Here is a 17,208-nt window from a genome sequence, read left to right as displayed (position 1 = left end):
CACACGGGTCCATCCCCCAGACACAGGGCAGGTGGAGAAGGATGGAGCCGGTCTAGATGGCGGGTAAGAAGAAGGTGAAGCATTTTTTTCTTTCCTTTATTCAATTTGCCAGAGGGTTGGCCATTTAATTTTCTGCTTTTCAAGTCATAAGCTCTTAGATTTATTCCCTGTTTTGCTTTTTATTTTTATTTAAAAAATTATCTGTGCTTTCAGAAACCCCTACTTATGTATGTATGAGGACAGAGATCTGTCTTCTCTATTTCTCACGTTTCCTCCGTGTCTTTTCTTTCTGTACTGACTTTCTCGAGTTTTTCTTCCTCGTTAGCATTCTCCAGGACATGAGCTGCTGTTTACCTCCTCTCTTGTGGTGTTTCTTGCTGACTCGTGAACTCCTGGGTTTTCCCATCCGATCACTTTTCCTTGTCTCACGCTGCTCAGTCTTTACAATCGATCTCTCCCGTGCTGGAGATGCAATGGTGGACTGAGTTCACAAGTCAGATTTCACCAGAATGTCTTTTATTCTTTGTGCAGTGATTCTGTGAAAAATGGAAGTAACACCTTTGAGTCCTTAGAAAAATGATGCCCTTCTTTGGCGTGGTGCAATGTTTTCATAGGTGTGGTGATTTTTCTTTTCTGACAAAGAACTGTCAGGAAAAGTTGGGACAGATTCTTTTGGAGAGCAGAGTGGGTTTCTGCCCAAATCCTTTTCCCAGACAAAAAAGGACCAGCAGGGATGGGGGTGGGAGCCCCGATCAGAGATCCAGCTGTTGGGGGTAAGAGCCAGGGGTCTCATACAAGGAACAATGTGCTGGGCCCCTAGCTGCTGGGGCAGGGCGCTCAGCAGACCCCCAACAGCACTCTGGCTGCCTCCCCTCCACCTTTCACTTGGCCACATGGCCTCCTCTCACCTTCTCTCTTCTGAACTAATGGCCTCTTGTAATTCATCCATTTTCTGACTCTCTGGCTGGATTCTTTGAGGTTTTGATGGTGAATAGTGAACACCCTTGGTTGCTAGGGCTGACGTACATTTTCCCTTGTCTCTATATCGGTCCAAGGGGCTTTTTTGAATGCAGGGTGTCCACCCCTTGTTCCCCCACCCCATCTTGTCCAGAAGTCTACAACATTTAAGCAAGAAAAAAAAATGTACAAACAACACTAGAAATTAGAACTGATATATAATAAGAATTACAAAGGGGCTTAAAAACAATTATAGAGCACACTAAGCCGATCGGCATCGCGAGACAGGGATGCTAATGAGGTTCTTGAATTTTAGAGTTTGATTTCTCTGTCCCATCCTACCCCTGCCCCCCATGGGGCTCAGCATGGTAGAGGATGTTTCTGGGCATGCTTGTCAGTGTTCACTTGGCTGGGAGTAGACATGCAGAAATAGTAATATTTATCTGAGAGAATAAAAATGCCACGGTGTTGCTTTCTGCTTCTGCTGGCTTGTCCTCTTGCATTCAAGTAAAACTTCCCAAACCATATTAGGATTGATCTGGAAATGCCCTGCCCAGAGGAAGCATCTTCCCACTTAGGACAGGGTGGGCACCTGCTGTCATCAGGCAGCAGTTCAGAGTCACGTGGGACATTTGCTCTAAGCCCCATTTCACTGGAGAGTAGATCAGCGGCCCACGTACCTGGCCCAGCACCGTCCCCACCTGGGTCTCCAGTGGGGCTATTCCTGACACGATTGCCCTCAAATGCACCCCAGTCACTGGAAAGAGTAGCAGCCAACGACCTAAGGGGTTAGCACCCTAAACTGTTACTAAATCCCCACAAAGAGCTGGGAAGGGCTGGACGAGACGGTCATGGCGCGTTGTCTGGATTACGTTCTAGTGCAGTTGCTGTCAAAGAGGATTTCGTCGTGGAATCCTCACTAACCATTTCACGTGTCAGATTGTGCGCCTGTGTGTGTACACGTAGGTTCCGGATCTGTATGTGTGTATGCACGTGTGTGGACATATATACATGCGTGTTCTCTGTGTACACGTTCATGCATCTGGGACCAGAGTGAAGTACAGCTGCCGAGGATTGGGGGAGGCCAGGGAGCGCCCCCCTCCACCTGCCTGCAGAGCCCCCATTCCTCCCTGGCATGCAGTCTGGACCAGCTGATCTCCTGTGGGCTGGGGGTGGCGGCGGCGGAGGGGGGGTGGTGGTGGAGGTGGTGGTGACCTTGTACATTTTCCCTCAAAGACCTGAACTGACCCAGCTCCGGGGATGCGGGTCGGGCCCCCTGTGTGGCCGCTGCTGAGATATCCCTGTCTAAGGGGGAGTGTCCTCTCTTCCTATTGTACTCGCTTTTGGATTCTGATCTGTTTGAGTCACACGGAACTGCTTCTGCATTTCAGCGTTCCTAGAACTTCTTTAAAAAGCCAGAAGGGCTGGTCTGCCACACTTGATGAACGAAAGGGCCTTCCTGTTCCGTGCAGCTCTCTCTGCCCCTCTCCTGGTGACCCTCTTCTGTCTGTTGACAGGCTGATGTTTGGGGCCTGCTCAACTGCTTCCACATATTAGCTGCCCTCCCCCGAATAAGACCGTTCGGGCCCGGTCTCATTTGCATATCTGCGGGAGGAAGTGTCACGAGAACAGCAGTGAGAGATAAGAGCCTAGCAGGGTGGGGCTGCCCCTCAGGCTCCGCAGGGGGGGCTGGGGAGGGGGGCAGTGGGGCCGGGGTGCTGGGGCGGCTCTCCGTTTCTGGGACATCTCCGGGAGGTGAGGGGACAGCAGCCGAGAGAGTCATCCTTGCCTGTTGTGGTATCAGCTCGGGCTCTGGAGGCAGGACAGGGCGGGGGGCGATGAGCATTCAGAGGTGAGGGAAAGGGAGAAACGAGAAACTTCCCTGTGAGAAGTGAAGAGCCGGGTGGAAGTGAAATTACCCAAACCGTTCTCCAAAACTTTCTTAAAACAGCCATTGGCTCACAAGCCAAAAAGAGATTGTAAAACTTGACCACATAAAGTCGTAAAACCTCTACACAGCTTAAAAAGAAAAAAAATTCCATAAGCACCGTCAACAATAAGTAACTCCAAGGGCGCCTGGGTGGCTCAGTCATTAAGATCCTGGGGTCCTGGGATCGAGCCCCGCATCGGGCTCCCTGCTCAGCGGGAAGCCTGCTTCCCCCTCTCCCACTCCCCCTGCTGTGTTCCCTCTCTCGCTGTCTCTCCCTCTGTCAAATAAATAAAATAAGAATCTTAAAAAACAACAACAACAACAAAAACAATAACTCCAAAATATATTGTGGCATGTATCAAAGTCTTACAGATAAATAAGCAAAAGATGATTAAGAAAAAAAAAAGGCAAGCCAAACACATGAAAAGAAATTTGCAGAAAAAGAAAGACGAATAGTGAAACATGGGAACACGGTCAACCTTTCTCATAAAGAAAGGCAGATTAAAGTGAGTACTCATTTTTCTTTAACCTCTCAGATTTGCAAAGATGAAAATGTCTGATAGCAGCCTGTTGGCAGGGTGTGGGGAAATAGACATATCCGGTTAGTGGGAGAGAAAAGTGACACAGCCTCGCTGGGAGGCGGTCGTCAGTCTCTCTCAAAATACAAAGCCCGCGTCTCTCCTGCGGCTCTCCTCCTGGTGGTGATCTCCCCGCGGCCACTAATAACTGTCAGCACGTGCAGTGTCCAGCGTGTCCCAGGCGCTGCTGTAAATGCTCTTCCTAAGTTAACTCACTTAGTTGGTGCAGTGGCAGGTGACCGGTGTTGTTCTGGTCCCCATCGCACTGACAGGCTGGATCTGTGCCTTTACCAGTCACACAAGGTGTAGGCACGGAGATGCTCACTGCAGCACCGTTGAGGAGAATAAAAAGCTGAAAGTAACTACCCGTCCGTCATCACGGGCTGGTCAAATAAATGATCATACAACCACGTGGTGGAACGTGAGTCGGGAGGACCTGTAACATATGTTTTTTGGTGAGGAAAGCAAATTTCAGAACAACATATATACTGTGATATTATGTGCATTTAAAAAGATGTGTAGGGCGCCTGGGTGGCTCAGTTGGTTAAGCGACTGCCTTCGGCTCAGGTCATGATCCTGGAGTCCCCGGATCGAGTCCCGCATCGGGCTCCCTGCTCAGCAGGGAGTCTGCTTCTCCCTCTGACCCTCCTCCCTCTCATGCTCTCTGTCTCTCATTCTCTCTCTCTCAAATAAATAAATAAAATCTTTAAAAATAAAAATAAATAAATAAATAAATAAAAAATAAAAAGATGTGTATATTTAAGTCTGTACATTTAAGAGTTCTGGAGTGATTTACAAAAAGGAGTAGTAACTCGGAGAAGCGGGGCTCAGCAGGAGGGGGGGAAGGAGACATTTCTTTTTCATCTTTTATCTTTCTTTATGTTTTAAATTGTTTAGTGTATAATTTTATTTTTTTAAGTTTTTAAAAAGATTTTATTTATTTGAGAGAGAGTGTGAGCAAGAGTTGGGGGGAGGGGCAGAGAGAGAGGGAGAGCACAAGCAGGGGGAGCAGCAGAGGGAGAGGGAGAAGCAGGCTCCCAAGGAGCAGGGAGCCCAATGCGGGACTCCATCCCAGGACCCTGAGATCATGACCTCAGCTGAAGGCAGATGCTTAACCAACTGAGCTACCCAGGCACCCTTAAACTAGTATATAACTTTAAATACTAGTTAAACAGGGGTGCCTGGTTGGCTCTGTCAGTTAAACATCTGACTCTTGATCTCAGGGTCGAGAGTTCAAGACCCACATTGGGCTCCATGCTGGGCGTGGAGCCTACTTAAAAAATAATAATAATAAAATAAGATAAAATCTAGTTAAACAACACATATAAATGTTGAGCGAAGTGCCAGGCACCCAGGAGGGGCTAAATACTCTTGTAATGAAGTTATGTCTTGAGGGTGGATTCCTTTAAATCAGACCACATAGCTGTCAAGTGCCAATGTAAATCATGCCCAGAAGACCCCACATGCCTTTTCCTGGAGCTTCCTGAGTGGAGGGTGGGGGGGCGGAGGGAAGGGGGCTCAGTCCAGGACTGCTTGATGTCAAGGCCGATCTTCACCTCAGAATGGTCAGCTCCAAAGTTCAGAGACGTCATGCCCAGGTTCCTCGAGCCATGTCAGGAATTCCTGTCTTTTCAGTTCCCAGAGAAATGAATTCCCTCGCATGGGTTCTAACGAAGCCTTTGGTCTATTTCAGGTACCGGAATTGTGTTTACACGTACAGGATTCTGCCCAATGAAGATGATAAATTCACTGTCCAGGTAAGCCCTTTATCAACCTGGACATCTGACCCTGAGTGGAGCCGGAGTTGGCAGAGAAAGTGACAAAGATGAAGAAGAGAGGAAAGAAAGCTTGTGCCCCAAACGGCCTGGATGTGAGGGCCTGGCTGAGCCTCTTTCTCCCCAGAAGTCTGGGGGTGGGGGTTGCTTGGAGGGTAAGCTGTGACCCCGCTCCGTTGGGAAGGATGCCCAGAGACAACGGAAAGGGACTGTAGCTTGTTGATTATTTTCTTCAGTGAGCTCAGCTGAGTGAGGGTCGGTGGGCTGGGAAGGAGAGGAGGGGAACTTACAGGAGAGCAGACCAGTTTTTTCTGAGGGACTAGATGATCGCCCGACAGGTTAGCACAAAACAGTACCTTTCCATTTGTAGACACCTCTTTTGCCAAAGGCTGAGGCTCATGGCACGTGGTGGCACCGTCTAGAGTCCAAGTGTGTAAAACTTGCCATTAAACGTTAAGAATCAGCTGCAGCAAGTCTTTCCAAGTCCAAGTCTGGAAAGCCCGCCCCCCACATAGTTTGCATGACAAACACCACGGGCTCTGTGTGACCACAATGCATGTCAACCAAGTGGTGTGGAGGCCAGGGGAGCTATTTTTATCTGGCTGCATTAAGAGAGCAGGGGGGTGGTCTGAACAAAGGAGGTGTCCTCAGGAGGGGCAGAGGAGTCATGACCGTGGTAAGAGGCACCAACAAATGGCGTGCACCCACGTGGGCACCAGAGAGGAGGGATAGACCAGGGTCGGGACGCCATGTCACAGAGGAGCAGCAACAGAGTCTGTGGGGTTTAGCGGAAAAGAAAGTAAAAGTGGAGGAAAGGTGGGGCATGATCACTGATTCCAAAACGTGAAGGGAAGGACGCATTTTGTCCAGAGCTAGCATGTCGTTGAGGGCAGGACAACAGGCAGGTGCCAGGGGCACCGTGCGGTCACTGGAAATGTGTCAAGTGGGAGAAGGTGTGTGGAGTAGAACGCCTCTGGGAAGATGGTGGGGGTCAAAGGAATCACTTCAATGAGCCACTCGGTCAGAGAGTGAGACCCTAAGGGGGTGCTTGAACCAGCCCAGGGGCTCTCGAAGAACCTAAAGAATATCCATTTGAATGTTTCTAGCGCGTCTGGGTCACTCGCACGTCTCGGCCTGGTCACCAGGGATGAATGGCAGCACCCCTCGTATCAGACTGTCCTTTCAGGTCCTTGGCAGCTGCTTATCGTGGGCATGGTGGTCTCTCCCGAGGGGAGGCCCGTGTGGGGCAGACAGTGGCCTCCGCGGCCCCCACAGGGTTTTGTGAGTCTAGGACAGTGTGAGCTTTCCTGGCCGGGCTGGCATCCTTGATAGGTGGTTTGCTGAAAGGAGTCTCAACTCTCTTAAGTTAAAAGTTGGTCAATGCTTTTGATCTTTTTTCCCCTTGTGGTTTCTTCTATTCCTTCAAAGTGAAGACGACTTCAAGTATGACTAGGCCTTAAGCTGGAAAAGACATGACTCTGTGGCTTCTCGTACACGTGGCTGTACCCACGGCCCGTAAACGCATCGGCCGCGTCTGGCACGTCCCCCTCTCACCTTCGTACCCTTGCCGTCGTGGCCGTGCGCCCTCCTGGGAGTTGCTGCCTGTCCCGCAGCGGTTTCAGGATCTGGGGCCTCGTCAGGCTTTGGGGGTGTCAAACAATGGAGACTCGCTTTGGCTGAGCCCTATAAGGAGTGGGCGGCCCGTGATGGAGAAGGCCGGGCCTGGGACCAGACGGCTGGGGGCCCTGCACCCGGGCGCGCCCTGCCACGCCTCAGCTGTCCTCTGCCCGTCTGCTCTTGTCCCAGAGACAGGTGTCCTTCTCAGTTACCAGTCCCCAGAGGGGATCTGGGTGGCTCAAACATCAACAGCTTTCTCTGCCCGGGCCACTCAGGGGCCACAGGCAGGCGTGTCAACCAGATGTCTGAGCAGCTGCTCCCCCCCCCCTCCACCCCCACAGTCAGAGCGTGGGGCCATGGGCAGGCAGGCTTCCTAGAAGAGCTGGGGCCCTGCTGGACTGGTGGGCTGCTGACCCCAGCACTGGGTGGCCCACAGCAGGTAATCAGGGTGCAGGGATCTGTGGGGCCCGGGCGGCCTGCGAAACTTTCCGCTCCAAAGGATACACCTTCCTGTAAAAACACAACACCTTCCTGCGATCACAAGAGTAGTTGGCTTCCGAGGAGCACGTTGAGGCATGTGTGCAAGGAGATGAAATCAGAGATCTACCAGTTCTCAGTCCTGACCCATTACTGCTTATTTTAACCCTGGTTCCTCTTTTCATGTCGAGGCAAAACCTCATACTCTTTTCTGAGCCGAGCCACAGTTTCTAAATAACTCATTCCTTACACCTGAGCCTGCTTAGTGCCACCAGAATGTGAGGCTCCTAAAATAAGAATCCAGCCTGAAAAACTTGGCCAAGTGAAGCACCCGAGGCTCAACTCGCTTTCTTACTTTAGTTCCCTCTGCTCTTCTCACTGGGCTTCTGTCTTTTTGGACAAAACCAAAGGGCCACCCCACCTCCATTCTTTGCAGAGGGACCTCAGGTGGTGGGTCCGTGCATCGTGGCGCATGACCGCCCCATTTGGGTCAGGAAGAGGAGCGATCCTCACACTCTAGGACCTTGCTCTCTTTCCACCTTTCTCAGACTTCCAGAAAATCAGAGAGGGGAGGGAAGGCTGTAACTTCATTCCACTCCCCTGCTGTGAGCATGAAGGTAGCTGAGGACTACAGAAGGTGGAATTCACACCCGGGCCTCCACCCCAGAAAGTGTGTCCAGACCTGGCTGGGTGTTGGACCCCTGGGAAGGGTGGACTCCACCCGAGGAGGATGCAGAGGCAGGGCGGTGTAACCTCTCAGGGAGAGAGGCCCCTTTTCCTTCCCACAGTTGTCAATGGAGTCTGATCATAAATGGCATCTGGCCCTTGTGGTTAATCAACCTGGAACGAAGGCAGGAAAGCCTACAACATGTAAAACACCCACCCGGGTGAGTGCTGGCATGGGGGAGCCCCCACCTCTGCCACTGCTGTCTTTCTTTGCTGGGAGGGAACAGACATCGAACAAAACAACCACATCTGCTAGCCGACATAAGTCAGTTCTAACCTCCTGCTCAGGGGAGGGAGGGAAGGAAAAATGGAGGACAAGGAGATGGACGGAGGGGGAGGAAGACCACGGAGAGAGAGGAAAGAAGGAAAGAGAAATGAATGAGAAGAGAAAGAGGAAGGAGGGAAGATGGAGGAGTAGAGGTGGGTGAGGGTGGAGGGCAGTATTCTAGAAGGTTCTAGGCAGTAGTGCCTGGGGGTGGCGGGAAGGGGGCAGGTGTCGTGGTGCTCAGTCTCTCTCAGCTGTGCCCCTTGGGCTGTGGATTTCTGTACCTCAGTTACCTCAGGAGCCCACAGAATTGTCGTCGTGGGGGGGGTGGGTCAACAGCTCTCTGGCCCCCCGATCCTGAGAAGCTTCTGGTCCTCGGGGGTGAGTAGCGCTCCGAGCCCGGTGTGAGGCCAGAGGAAGGCAGGTCAGCTCCACCCCTCAGGCCTGAGTCTCCCATGCTCACAGGTGGGTCTCTTGTAAACTCCCTTTCTGCCTTGGAAGGGGATGTGCCCCTCCTCTGAGGGCCTGGCTCCAGAAGGGGCTGTTAGGCTTCTGTGCCTTTCCGAAATGGCCCTCCTCCCTGGGAGGTTAAGGACCAGTTGGAAACAGTAGGAGCAGAGCCGATGGGCCAGCCTGAGCGTGAGCAAGGGGGGGGCCGGAGGCTCCAGACGTGTCACCGAAATGGCTGCCCCAAGGCCAGCGCCACAGTCCACGTCGACAGGGCCCTTGGGCCGGATTCCTACAACCCCTCAACCCTTGCTCTCTTTCTGACATCCTTCCTACCAAGAAGAACAAAGCAGGACAAAAAAGCTGCCCCTGGTCCCCGTCACGTCAGTATTCGCCGTGAACTTCCTGTCTTTTGCTCCTGGTTGAGCCTGTGGCCAGGATGCTGGGTGTTCCAGACGGGCACACGCTCAAGCCCGCGTGCAAGGTGCGGCGGACAGCGAGTTTGGAACCGTCTGCCTTGGCCACTCCCGGTCTTCTCTGCCCGTTTGGAAGAAAAGCCCAGCGGCTCAAGCCACCCGGGTGAGAGGCTCAGGACTCAGTTCCTGGTCCCTGACAGTGGCCGGTGGTAGTTGTCCTGTCGCTTGGGGCAGTGTGGCTTTTGGAGACAGAAAACAAAACTTTCTAAAAGCCGTTCGTCACAAGTGTCCCGGAGGGTAAACGGTTGAGCCATTGTTATTAAGTTCAGGAAGAGGGTGGCAGCTATTATTGTTCTGAGTGGTCACCCAGTGAAGCAGAGATTCCGTCTGAGCCGCCCGGGCGAAGGATGTGGCTCTCACACACTTCCTGACATTGCACAACGGGACGGAGCAGAAGGTGCAGGCGAGAGGCGACGCGCAGGGCCGCCCTGCACCATCGCTCGGCCGCGGGGGGCCGGGGGCCGGGGGCCTGGCGGTCCCTTCAGGCCCTGACGGCCACGTTCTAGAAGCCTGCATTTTTTTAAAATTAAATTAATTTTATTTTATTTTTTTAATTGTATCTGCTGTTGAACACGGGCAGCTCAAAACATCCCCCAGTTTGCCTTTACCTTCAAAAGGGAATTGGATGGGGATAAAATTTTTGAGGACCACGGTTTTTTTTGTTTTTGTTTTTGTTTTTCAAAATTCTATAGAGGCATTGTTCTACTGCCTTCCAAAATGCGCTATTACACATAGCCCCGAAGACAAAATCCAAGGCCAACCTGGTGCTGGTTCCAATATAGGGAACCAGGTTTTTTTTCTTTTTCTGATTTGAAGCTGGTAGGAGTTGTTTTTTTTTGTTGTTTTTTTTTTCTACCCCTGTCGTTTTCCCTTTGTTGGTAGTTCCTGAAATGGGTTCAGCCTGTTCCGTCTGCAAATTTGGGTCTTTCTTTGGCTCAGACTTCTCTTCTGTTTGGTCTTTGAGTACATTTTTATCCCAGCTCTTCCGACTTTTGTCATCCCCACCTCCTGATGACTGTCTTTGCTTTCTCTGCCCGCCCCCCCACCCCGCCCCCATGCATCTTGTCCGTGCCTCTCATGCTCCAAGCCTTCTGGTCCACCTTGCCCCCCCATGGATGCATTTCCTCTTAGCCGCCCAAAGCAGAGCTCACGTGGGGCTGACACCAGCTGTGGTTGGTGGGCTTGGGCGCGGGAATAGGATGCAGTTGTAACCAAGGAGATAGGAAGGGAAGCACTCTGTGGGGCTTCTGGGAAAGGTTTATTTGTCTTAGAAAGAGATATAAGGATGGCGTCTGCATTCGGCTCAGGTCATGATCCCAGGGTCCTGGGGTCGAGCCCCACGTCAGGCTCCCTGCTCTACCGGGAGCCTGCTTCTCCCTCTGCCTGCTTCTCCCTCTGTTTGTGCTCTCTCTCTCGGTCAAATAAATAAATGAAATCTTTAAAAAAAAAAAAAAGAGATACAAGGATGAAATGGTCCCTTTTTTACCTTTGGAAGCTGTCATAGTGTATAATAGCTGGGGCTGAGGCTCCCATCTTGCAAGCAAGAGGGGAGGTAGCTGGGGAGTGAGGCCGATATGTAGAGGGCAGAGCAGAAAGGTACAATGAACCTGGGTCCCCGATGACACCACTGAATTAACTGAACAGAATTAACCAACCTGGTCACCGCCTTGCCTCTCGTCTCCCTGTTTTTGAGATCATTCCTTTTTGTTCAAGTAACTGAATTAGGGTTTTCTGTCACCTGCAGCTCCAAGTATTCTAACATGCAGAGGTTTGGGCTGTCCTAGGGGAATCTCAAAGCAGAAAATGAAAAATTTAAATTGAACATCAAGTTTCACGGCCCCCAAAGCCCACAAGCCATGATCCGACCCCTGTGGTCTCTGACTCTTCCCTCTCCCTAGCTCCGGCCTGCACCATGTTGCTGGACCCACTCCCACCCCCCACCCCGCCCCTGACATTCCCTGACCCATGTCACCATGCCAGACATCCTGGAGTTCAGTATCTCTTTGTCCAACTGTAACCACAGAAAGCACAAAAACCAATCCATATTTCAGCCATTTCTGCCCTGGGAAGTTACCTCCATTACTTGCTTACTATAGATGGTTTAGCCACTCCGCTCGGCGTTGCCTTTCAAGATGAGGTTCTGGGTCTAGCTTTCACATATGCAAGAGGACACTTAAAGTCACCCAACAGAAGGGAGTCTTTCCTCTAAGAAAATACCCCCCTACAGAGGCCTTCCCTGATGACTCCATAAAAATGTCTACCCGCCAGCACCTGTCGCCCCAACCCCATATCCTGCTTTATCTTCCCTGTGGCACTTGTAATTGCCCGCTTTACTTGATTTACTTATTGTCTGTCCTCGAATGGTCCCTGGCATGTGGTGGCCACTTGGTAAATCTATCAAACGACTGATGTCTGCTGCCGCCCGTAAGAATACGGAAGGAGCTGCATGTTTCAGCTACAATGGTGACTTGGGTGGCGCTCGCCACACTTAACAGCTCTCCACTGGGTGTCCATGGGATGCGCCTGATCTGTGTGTCGACTCCTTACCCTTGCTTTTCACGCCTTGACCAGTTTCCTCTGCATTCTGGGCAGGGAAGTTCCCCTGCTCCCCAGTCTCAGTTTTGCTCTCACCCCCTCCGATGTGGATTTGAATTCCACCACTGAGTTTTTCATTCTGCTGCAAGCCGGCCTGATCTGACTGGTCTCCCTCTTTAACTGGCCCTGTTGTTTGTTCGTCTTTCCTGTTCTCTTCTCATGAGGAGAAGGAGGTGCCGAGTCTGGGCTTCTCTGTCCTGTCTTGATGGGGACCTGTTCGAGAACTGTTATGGTCTTATGGCTGCTCACTGGGCTTCTGTCACCCCAGCTTTGGAGAAGTGGGAGGACAGAAGGAGGAGGTCAGGGCAGGGGCTGGTGGCTGGGGTCCCATGAGGCAGCAGGAAGAGAGAGCCTTGGGGATACTGGAGGGGTCAGAGGGAGGGTCCCCTAACTCCCCCTGGGCCCTACACCCTCATCCCTCCTCACCATTGCCCCCATTTATTGAGCCCTTCCTGGAGCCAACCACTTGATATATGACCTTTAATTGAATCCTGGAAGGGAGTATCATTATCATTATTCCCATTTGAAATACAAGGAAACTAAGGGGCTAACATTATTTGCTTGGTTCATACAACTAGTCAGTGATAGGATAGGGATGTTATTTGATCTGCCATGCTCTGGCTTAAGGGCCAGGCCACCCTCCCTCTCCTTGGCTTGGCTCTTAGTCACCAAGGCGCCCTGTAGTCTGGGCACCTGCTGGAAGGCCAGATTGAGTCTGATGCTGCCGCCATGTTTGGCTACTGACCTCTGCTTTCCTGGCCACCCAAGGTTGGCCCTGGCAATGGAACCAGCTGCGAACTGTATGGCACTTGAACCTTTAACCTTCTTCAGTGAGGCTCAAGATGACCCTACTCTTAAGCCAAGTCCAGTCAGCTCTATAGCCGTATCTCCTGACCATATTCCTTAATGACTTGTCATTCCAGAATGACTTAGCTCAGAGATTCCCCGTTTGTTCATCTGCTTGTTCATTCAGCAAATTCTGCTTAGGGCACTGGGGGTACGGTAGTTAGTCAACCTTGTACACATAGTCCTTGCCCTTATGGGATGGATGTTCGCTTTAGAGACTGATGACAACCAATTACCAAGATTATCTCCTGGGCCCCAGATTTGTATACCTTGCAGTAGAGGTGTGTCAGGTGTCTTCATAGCAAAAGGAGCTTCCCTCAAGTGGGAGGAAATGAATGACCCAACCAATCCCTCCAAAAAATCATCACTCCCTTTCTGTGCTCCCCTAGCACTTCCCCTCTTCCTGCTACCATGCCCTTCCCATGTGGGTGGCCCTCAGCTCTGTGTCTGTCTCCCCCCACCTCTCCACCCCTGTGAGCTGTGGGTGCCTCGGGAACACGAGTGAGGGTTCGTTTGCTTCTTGTGTGCTCTAGAGCCTGGCACAGGACAGAGAATTCATAACCATTCATTGAACGAAAGGCCCAGTTGGACTTGGCTTGAAGATGGTGCCTCTGTTTACCACTCAGTGCTCACAAACCCTTTGAGGTTAACCTTAATCCCCCTGTTCTTGGCAGAGGTGTGCCCCACTTGGAGCAACCCCGAGATGGAAAAATCCAAATTTCTTCCCAAGTATTCAATGAATTAGTAGGTAATCCGTTAGTCATTTTTACAAAGACATTCACTGTTAGAGAGTAGGAAGTTCTCAAAGTCCCTTCATTGAAGCTGCCCCTGACTGTCCAAGTCAAGGGTCCCTGGAGGGCGGATGGCCATCAGAGTGCCTGCCTGTCTCTCTACCACATTTATGCTCCTTCATGACTTGGGGGAAAATGTTCTGAAGTTTTGAAATGAAGAACTGTGTTTTCCAAAATCCAATATTTCTGGCAAATACACTCTGAAGACCCTGGAAAGAGGCCATAGCACCTCATACTGGGACAAGGACAGGACACAAGGACATAGTCCCAGGCTTTAAAGAGGGAAACCGGACATTCACAACAAGTAGATTTCAAGGTTACTCAGAAGTCTGCAAGAAAAACTGTTGACTGCTCGGGAAACCAAACAACAGAATGGCTCTCCCTTTGTGGGAAGGCATCGAGGAGATAGTTACTCCTAACGACACCAAGCTCCTCCCTGCCCCAGGATCTTTGCACTTGCCCTGCCCTCTGTCTGGGACTCTATCCCTCTAGATTACCACATAGCTAACTGCCCCAAAGTTACTCCCAGGTCTCCCCATCTAAAGCCATGCCCTGCCCTGACAGTCATTCTGCTATGACCCTGTTTTATTTTTCTTCATAGCTCTTATCACTGTCAGCAACCATATTAGTTTTCTTTTGCTGCTGTGATGAATTACTGCAAATGTAGTGATTTAGAAACAACACAGATGTGGGGCGCCTGGCTGGCTCGGTTGGTAGAGCGTGTGACCCTTAATCTCAGGGTTGTAAGTTTGAGTCCCACGTTGGGGGTAGAGATTAGTTAAAAATAAAATCTTAAAAAAAAACCCCACAAATGTATTATCTTACAGTTTTGGGGGTTGGTAGTCTGAAATGGATTTCACTGGGCTAACATCAAGGTGTTGGCAGGACTGTGGTCCTTTCTGGAAACTAGGGGATAAATCTGTCTTCTTGCCTTTTCCACTTCCTAGGGGTCCCCCGCGTTTCTTGGCTCATAGCCCATTTTTCCATCTTCAGAGCCAGCAAAAGGCGGGGGGAGAAAGGGCCTTTCTCCCCTTGCCACATCTCTGGTTCTGACTCTCCTCTTTCCCTTATGAGGACCCTCGGGATTTGATTGAGCCCACCTGAATAATTCAGAACGCTCTCCCTATCTCAAGGTCAATACATTAGCAATCCTTAATTCCTTCTGCATCTTAATTTCCCCCCCCTCCCCCCCAATGCTGTGCAACAAAACATATCTCTGGGATTCAGGGATCAGGACGTGGACTTCTTTGAGGGGGTTCTGCCCACCACAGTGACTCTCTGTTATTTATCGACTCACTCATTTGTCATTTATCTCCGCTATGAGGATGTGAAACCCAGGGGTGCTAAGACCTTGTCTTTCTTGCTCACTGCTGCGTCTGCCGCTGTTAGAAGAGCATGTGACACATGGCAGCTTCTCCTTTGCTAAACGGTTGAATGAAGAGGTAAATTTGTAATATGAGTGAGGGAGGAAAGGCCTCCATTTCTTTACGTCTACAAGGAGGGGAGTGTAGTAGAGACCTCCAAAGGCCTCTGCGCTCTAGAATTTTACAGTTCCTTCCATGACAATGACATTGACCAAGGTTTAGGAGAGGGGCGTGCTCCGAGCAGCTGTTTGGAATCTGCAGGAAGAGCGGCAGGAACCGGGTCTGGGACAAAGGGAAGGCAGCCGGGGAGCTTGGGGGTGAGCAGCAGAGTTAATCCGGGAGCTGCCCCAGGCTGCATCTTCCCGAGGCAGCTCCTCTCCAGGCTGAGGACACAGGCTTGTCTGCCGGCTGTCATTTCTGTCTCCCACCAAGTACCTCGAGAGTTTCACAGAGAGAAATGAAGCAAGCTAGAAAGAAGAGCATCTCAGGGATGTGTAATTAAGGATAAAAATATCCCTCCCAGGCTCCCAGCAATGGGGAGATAGAAAATGCCCCTGATCTGGGGACCAGGGGAACCATGAAGGGTTTTGAAAGATAATGATTGGTACAGGTTTTTAGTATGGATAAGCTTGCACAATTAGAAACACCATCTATATCCAAACAGCACCAAAAGACATGTGGTTACATTCTTGACAGGGAGGAGTTCAAAGCGTGCAGCTTTGTTAAATACAGAACCTTTGCTTGGGGCGAGAGAAAAGGGGAAACGGACATAGAGAAGGAGAAGATGGGCTTCCTTCTTTTCGTGCAGCAGAGGGAAATGACGATTCTGGAGGCAAATGTTGAATACTGGAGGTGGAGGAGGACTTAGAGGCTCCTGACAACACCCCCCTGCCCCCCATCTCCCCTCCCTTCCATCTTGAGCCAGACAGAACCACGACACAGAGCCCATGACTGTCTCACCGCCCCCCCCCCGGGCCCCCATCCCCCACTCCAGTCCTCTGCACTCCTCAGCCCCACCCCACGCTTCCCACCTCAAGGATGTATTCCTGCTGGAAGGTGTGAACACATTTCGACCCCATGGTGCAAATGGTTACCCAGGAAGGAGCAGAAAGATAAATCACATGGCCTGAGAGAGATGGGAAAATACGTAGCCTCTCCATCTGAGTGCAGCGAGCGTGAGGCCCCGCAGCTTACCTAGCCCGGCTGGGCCCACTCACTCCCTCACTCTTTTGGCTAACTTTTCTTTTCTTTTTTTGCCTTAAGAGGGATTCTTGCAGGTCAGTATTTGTTATCTCTGCTTTTTCTCTTAGCAAACTAGTAAATGGGGGTGAGGAAGTTCAAACTGAAAATACTCAGCAGAGAGAAAATCCCCAGCCACCGGGACCTGCCTTGCTTCTGGGGAAATTGTCCATGTAAATAGGTTTCTCTAAAATTTAACTTTAGAACCTGTAACATACTTGCCATCGCAAAAATAGTCTTAAAGACCTTATGGGAAGTACTTGGAATGCTCATTATGGCATTCTTTAAATGTCGACTCTGATATCTGGGGGAGAGATTTGCAAAAATTTGGCAACGGGTAGCATCGTGCCTGGTCAGCTAGAGCTAAGTGTGCACGCTTTTCGGCATGCTGTGGTTCCCTTTAAAAGTGAAAGTGGTCAAAAGGTACAAACTTCCCCTTATAAAATCAGTAAGTCCTGGGGATGTAATGTACAACACGGTAGCTGTAGTTAATGATAGGGTATTGTATATTTGAAAATTGCTAAAAGAGTAGGTAGATAGCAAAAAGCTCTGACTACAAGAAGAAATACTTTGTAGCTGCGCGGTGATAGATGTTAATTAAACAGGTCCCGGTGATCATTTTGCAGTATATACATGCCTATATCGAATCATTATGTTGTACCCTGGAAGCTAATATAATGTTGTATGTCAGTTATATCTCAGTTTTTTTCATGTAAAAAGCAAAGTTTATTGGAAATGTTACCTGGGAACAGAGAGGAGTAATAATATTAATAATAGCATCATCGCTCGGAGTCCTCATGCCATCCAGAGCTCCCTCCTGCTGCCAGCGCTGAGCAGGTTTCAGACCGCACCCGCTTTGGCCAAAGAATGTTCTCACTGGTGCCTCCTGAGTGCCCCTCTTCTGCCTCCACCCCGTTTGCCCCGTGCTGCTCCCTGGGGTCTAGAAACAGATGATGCCCTGGTTCTCTCGCTGGTAGAGCCCAGGAGATTCTCTAGCGCTGGGGAATGAGGCGGCCACTGGCCACATGTGGACAAGTACTTGGGTTGCAGTTAGTCTGACCGTTTTTAATTGTTTTAACCATGGCTGAGGTGTCACTTTGGTAATAATTATTTTCCTTTTAAATA

At 50.6% G+C, this 17,208-nt stretch overlaps 1 protein-coding gene across 3 annotated transcripts in view; it reads left to right on the top strand.

Annotated features, from left to right (window-relative positions):
• Window positions 1-17,208, top strand: part of INPP5D (inositol polyphosphate-5-phosphatase D) — a 114,601-nt gene that overhangs the window by 10,751 nt on the left and 86,642 nt on the right. For all 3 annotated transcript variants that reach the window (XM_032397358.1, XM_032397282.1, XM_032397210.1), the window contains exon 2: window positions 5,159-5,222. In XM_032397358.1, coding sequence (XP_032253249.1) covers window positions 5,159-5,222 — 64 coding nt within the window. The remainder of the gene's footprint in view (window positions 1-5,158; window positions 5,223-17,208) is intronic.

Source organism: Phoca vitulina, unplaced genomic scaffold, assembly GCF_004348235.1.
Source record: "Phoca vitulina isolate PV1807 unplaced genomic scaffold, GSC_HSeal_1.0 scaffold1, whole genome shotgun sequence".
Taxonomy (NCBI): Eukaryota; Metazoa; Chordata; class Mammalia; order Carnivora; family Phocidae; genus Phoca; species Phoca vitulina.
The sequence above is the reverse complement of the archived record's forward strand: the minus strand, read 5'-3'. Positions and strand labels throughout refer to the sequence as shown.